The sequence below is a fragment of the Arachis ipaensis genome, chromosome B09, assembly GCF_000816755.2.
Source record: "Arachis ipaensis cultivar K30076 chromosome B09, Araip1.1, whole genome shotgun sequence".
Classification (NCBI taxonomy): domain Eukaryota; kingdom Viridiplantae; phylum Streptophyta; class Magnoliopsida; order Fabales; family Fabaceae; genus Arachis; species Arachis ipaensis.
In genome coordinates, this window is record NC_029793.2 from 9587245 (window position 1) to 9593729 (window position 6485).

Sequence of the window (6485 nt, forward strand, 5' to 3'; positions counted from 1 at the left end):
AATTATATTTTTATTAAATGTACATTTTTAGTTATTTAATTTTTTATTAAGTTAACAATTTATTTTTATATAATATCAAATATGAAATACATTTGTTGAATTTATAGTCAATTTAGTTCTAAAATTTAAAATTCAACAAGTATATTCGTTAAATTTTTTTTATTTTGTATACGTACTACCTGAATTAAAAGAGTACGTCCTATCTGAATTAAAAGAATTATAATGAATAATAGATTGTAATTTACTAGTCTTATTTTTTAATGGTTGATCTATATAAATGCAATTAATTATTTTAAGATTGTAATTTACTTCATATTTGATATTATATAAAAATAAATTATTCTTAAATTTGAAGAAAGAATCAGGATCATCATTGAGATTTCTTTGATCAAAATAGCAGAGAACTTAACCAATGGAATGAGCCCGTTGTTAGAGAAGGCATAGTCTGAAACAAAAAATGAGAACAAAAATAAATAGATAAACACTAACCTAACCTATGTTGCTGCCATACATAAAAAAGGCAAACCAAAAAGTTTCATCCAATAACTCATACTCCATGAAAAATAAATTAAGTCCACACTAAAGCATAAACTGCTAGATCTTTATAGTGGTTTATACACCTTTGTAAATCACACATAAACCGCAACACTCCTACCACAAATTATGTGATGCTTTGCTTCGAACATAAACTACAATACCCATGTAGCGGATTACGTGCATTCATAAAACGCAAGATCCTTATGGCAATTTACAAGTTTATGAAAAAAATACATTTTAATATCCATTTTACAAAATGTATATTCTAATAAATTTCAAGATCAGTTTATTTATTATGGTAAATTATCCGGACTATTATTTAATATTGGACTAGTCATGCAGAGGCCATAGAGTTTTGAGCCTGAGAGACTCGACAGTTGTTCAATTGATTTCAAAGGTACAAACTTTGAATTGATTCCATTGGTGCCGGAAGGAGAATTTGTGTGGGTATTGCCATTTGCTACACCAAATGGAGTTGTCACTTTCTCAATTGCTTTACCATTTTAATTGGAAGCTTCCCAATGGAATGAAACATGAACTTTACCATGTGGTTGATTCCAGTAGTTCATTAAAACATAAGTAATATGAACTACCGAGTATATTAGATGGCCAATGTAATCATAAATGTTATACATATGTTCCAATTTCCTTCAACGATTTTCATTTTTCTATGTAACATGATGTAGCTGGAATTATTTCCTTATGCTGAAAAATTATTCAATGGATTCAACGGTTTACATAAAGTATACTTATCCGTCAACCATATAAGTGTATGTTATGTAACTATGTATAAAATGTGTAATTTCATCACAAATCTTACAATGACAAGAACATATACAACCTCACAAACAAAAGGAGTAGTTATGGATTTAATTTTGATGTACTGTCACATTTATTCTTTTAGATAATTATTCACGTAATTAATGTGAAATGTAGTTATTTTTACTGATATAATATTACGTAATTGAATACACGTATAAAATTATTTTACACTGACAATTCATCAAAATTAAATTCTTAATTTATAAACCAAAACGGGAGAAGGAAAAAGAAAACATTTTTTGAAGCATTGTTAGTAAACAACTAAAGATAACTCTCCAACTAACTTCTACAATAAAAAAAGTAGGTTAAGTCCAAATTACCCTCATTGTAATCTTTTATATTTGGACCCTTTTCCATATTTATTGTAACAGTTGATTGTAGGATTATTTTTAGTTGATTAAATAACAATTCCGTGTAAAAGTTTTAACTTCGTTGCTAATTTTGTTTTTTCGGTAGATAAGCAAAGTCATAAATAGACATTCAAACATAAGTTATAGTGTTTTTTTTATGAATTTTAGTTTTAGAAGCAACAAAATGGTAAGGGAAAAGGGTTGAAAAACTGAGGTTTGCGAAAGTTTGTGTACTCCAGGTAAAGTAGAGAGTGCAGCACTCTTTAAAAATTAACCTACTATCAAAAGTGATTAGGTAAATTAAATTTATTTATTATTGTTTTTTTTTTGTCATGGGCTGAACAAACAAACCGGCACTAACAAAAAAAAACTAATTCGCTCGTTTAACAGAGGACGCTGTCTGTCGCCGCTGCTGGTTGGCTAACTCCAAAAGCAAAACTGTGGAAGAACCTGATCTCCACGAAGGCGCCATGATTCTCAGACGATGACGCGCAGTCAAAGCACAAAATACATGACAGTTACAATAAGTCCATTATCTTTTATTTCAAATTATCCTAACTTCAGCCCAATATCTGAGACTTACAAAAAAAATTTAAAACTTGTAAAAAAATAATTAACCTGATTAACAGGTTACCTTTTTAAATCCAGATCATTCAAATAAAAATTTAATAAATAAAGAACGGTCTAACAGCAGAACTGCAGAAGCACCAAAAATAATTTATAAATAATAGTAAGTACTTAGTGAATATGGGGAAAGAAACAAAGTGCACCTAATAAATATAAATATGTTCAGAGTTAAGATTACTGCGCTGAAAGGTAATTTAGAAAAGGAGCTGTGTCAAGAGCTTTATCCCTTTTGGCTGATACACTTATTCTCCATAAGAAATCATGTTACAGCACAGCTTAATGCTTGTTTTCTCCCATTCTTAAAAGCCAAAACCAAGTGAATTACTCAAAATAAAGATAGGTTATTATGATCATTCCGTAACCTTCAATCCTCTTTGAAGTTATAGCAGAATAATTATGGCGATATGTTGTAGCAGATAATGGAGATTTTACTTCCCTATAACAATGGAGTTTCTATACTCCGTGCTAAGTGGTAACCCATTAAGAAATTGTTGCGTAATTTTGTAACGATTTTTAAATTTGCTTATATCTCCAAATAACGACAGTATCCACATCTAACAAAGAAACAGGAAAAAAAATTAATTAATAAAAGATAAAGGAAGCATCAAAAACTACTTTCCATTTGGTTCAACATTTGCGAGTTATAATCCATAGTTTTATCTACTGCATCAATCTTACTTGAACATTCACCTTTGCCAACGGTACCATCAGATAAGCCAATCATTGATGCATAAACTTCATCTTTAACAAATTCTGATTTCTTCAACAACTCGATCAAATCATCGGCGCATGCCATGTCTCCTTGTTCCTCACATAGCTTAAAGAATGCGTCCAAGTTTGTAGCGTTTGGTCTCCAACTTTTTGAACCTTTGGCCACAAAAGCTTCTTTCAAGCAAGACAGAGATTCAGTTACCCTTTTATCTGCAATATGCAACATAGATAGAAGCTCCCAAGTACTTGGATTTGGAACTCCACCATCTTCTTTCATCCTGTCAAAGAACCTAATAGCTTTATCTGTATTGCCATTCTTAACATACCAACCTATGAGAAGGTTTCCTATTCTAGGATCATAAAATGCTTTTGCTGAAACCCATTGCTCATAGAGATTTTCTGCACCCTCAATATCATCCATTCTAACCAGGGAAGAAATAACAGAATGGTATCCCAAGTTTGGTATACTGGGAAAACTTAGTTTATAGTTATTCCACACACGATAAACTTCATCTTTCTTTCCAATACTTCCATATAAACTTAGGATATAATGATAAGGTATTCTGTCCCTACCTTCGATTTTGCTCTCAGCGTTTCTTATGCACTCTTCTGCTTTTTCAAACAGATTCATCTTAATGTAAGTTGTAGCCATTGTCGTGAATGTAGAACAGTTAGGAACTACGTTAGGATCCTTTGTCATCTGATCAAACACTTGTTCCATCTTTTCTGTTAATCCTTGAGATCCACAAGAAGATAGCCAGATATTATATGAATAGGCATCCAGCTTTATGTTGTTCTTAATCATTTCTGAAACCAAAATATCAACCTGATCATAATCCTTGAAGTTCATGTACAGAGTCATCATTACATTAAATGTTAATGATTCAATTGCATGACCTTTACTCTTCATTGTGTCGAATAAAGATTCTGCCTTTTCCTTCAACTGAAAATGCACATATATATTCAAAAGGGCTCCATATGTCCTCTTGTTTTTTGCCTTATCAGGCAGCCTCAGAAAAAATGCTTCTGCACTAGGAGCTCCATGAACTTTGGCAATTAGATCTAACTGAATTGCAATGTCACTCGGAGTTATTCTATATCTCTCTGGTCTTCTGTCCATCCAATCATATACCTGCAAAATTTGGAAATTACTTTCTCAACACTGTTCATGGTTGATGTTAACACATTACAAGGTAATGAAGATTACATAATCGATCACAAACAACAGTTCTGGAATCACGGTTAGCACAAGATTACAAAATGGTAATATATGAATTACATAATAAATTATGTGGTTGTATATCTATTCATCCTATATAATTATGTGTATTATATAAATACTAAAAAAAGCACACTTCTAAGACTTTAGAGCTTAAATGGAATCAATCATCCATAGTCTCACAAGTCATAAGTCTACACTCACACTTACTCTTCTGCTTGAGAAACCTTTGATACAGACTGCAACCACATATGGTTCTGTAGGAACTTTGCAATATGCTATAACTTTCTTGCATGGCCAAATGAGAAGAAGAAATGTTATTTCTTTTCTTTCTCCTATTTTAAGAGTGATCCATAGTTCAAAGATGGTTAACATATAAGTCCCTCCTGGTAAGGCCTGGTTTGAGTTAATCCTATAACCTCAGAAATTTTATTAATCTCACAAAAGAATGAACTATATACAGATGGATAGCGTTTATAGGTATACATATACGATACTACTTATTCACCAATTACCATTACCTATTACAATAACTACAATATAACATCTTATTCCTGTGCAATCCATCACCAAACTGCACACTACCAAGTGCTATGTTGTATATCTATCTAAGCTTAGAACACTTGGCTACATTGACAGAATATATTTCAGATATTTCAGTTTCATCATAAAATCAAATGCCAAAACCCCTTGAAATAAAAGTCCTAAGACAACACAATCCAAATGTATGCAACAAAATCAATGGCAATGCTACTTATTTAACTCCACAATCATGAATATCTCGATTCAGATGCAAATTAAAGCTGGATAGTGGATATACATCTACTGAAAATGCCTGTGTAGAATCATATTCATGCAAAAACTCAAAAGAATAATAACCAGATAACTCATTATGTATATGATTCAACCTCAAGGATCAGAATTATTCCTACCAAAATATACCATCTATATTATCAGATTCCCAACAAATCAAGCTACTCAATAAAGTTAAACAAAACAAACTATACTATCAATCAATTGTTAAACTTAGCATACTAAAGGCTTGTTTGGGTGAGCTTCTAAAAATCTTTTTGAGTTATTTTTTTTTAAAAGATTTTATAAAAAAGTAAAAATAATTTTATGTTTAAGTATCTCATGGAAAAAGATATTTTTATCTATTAATTATATTTGGGTATAATAATATAAAAATATTTTTTTATTTATTGTGTAAAAATATCAAATATCTTTTTTTTAAGAAAAATATTAATATGAATTCTTAATTTATTCCTTTCTATAATGTTTACGGAAAAAAAAAGATTTAAAGGGCAAATGTGTTAAGGGCATTAAGCAATATAAAAGTATTTTTTGTTTATTTATTATATAAAAAACATCTTTTTTTTTAAGAAAAAAAAATCTTTAAAAAAAATGTAAATTACACCTTCTCAAAAAAAATACTTTTTTGATTTTTCTAAAATTTTTATTTTTACTACTAAAAATTTGCTAAATACCCTAAAAAATAATTAAAAAAAAAATCTTTTTTTTTTTCAGTTAACAAACACTAACACTTCACTTCAAAACGCTTAACTTAAAATATCCAAGTAGAAAGGTATATCAACAGACATTAATTCAACATAAAGCGAAAAAAGAAGACAGGATTTGAACATTGCATTATACCTCAAGTGCCCTTCTATGCTTGTTGAATTTTCTCAAGTCTTTGATGACTCTACAAACATCCAATTTCTTGATCCATTTTCCTTTACTCTCCCACTGATTCAACACAGTAGAAGAATCCACTTCTGGCTTCTCAATCAACGATATCCTCTTGCATATAGCTTTCCACGCTTCAGCGGGTTTTCGCCTGTAACCCACGGTTTGGGCGTTGGACGCAGTGCACGTGACAGAGAGGGTGCGAGGACACGTGAGTTGCGCGTGAGGGAAGGTGGAAGAAGAAGGGTTGAAGACGGAGGGAAGTGTTGCCGAAGAATAAGAGAGGGAAGAGGAGAGAATGTGAGGAGTGTTAGGGTTTTTGAGAGACACAAAGTGTTGAAGGAGCATTTTCGATAATGCACAAATGGATTCGTTTCTTTTGTTTCAGATTTTGAGGCTTTGAAGATAGCAATACACCACTAAGGAAGGGGATGACGCTGCTCATAACAAATCCATTCAACCCATAGAACTCTTAAACATGGTCAAACTTTGCAAACTCTAGTTGTTTTTCATATAAAATTGGTAGTTAAAAA

General features: G+C 31.1%; 1 protein-coding gene across 1 annotated transcript; it reads right to left on the bottom strand.

Annotated features, from left to right (window-relative positions):
- Nucleotides 2828-6433, bottom strand: LOC107618624 (pentatricopeptide repeat-containing protein At1g02150). The gene is made up of 2 exons (XM_016320734.2): nt 5920-6433; nt 2828-4179 (listed from the first exon to the last, which is right to left on the bottom strand). Exons 1-2 carry the CDS (start codon nt 6298-6300, stop codon nt 2941-2943), a joined length of 1620 nt encoding a protein of 539 aa, XP_016176220.1. The 5' UTR covers nt 6301-6433; the 3' UTR covers nt 2828-2940.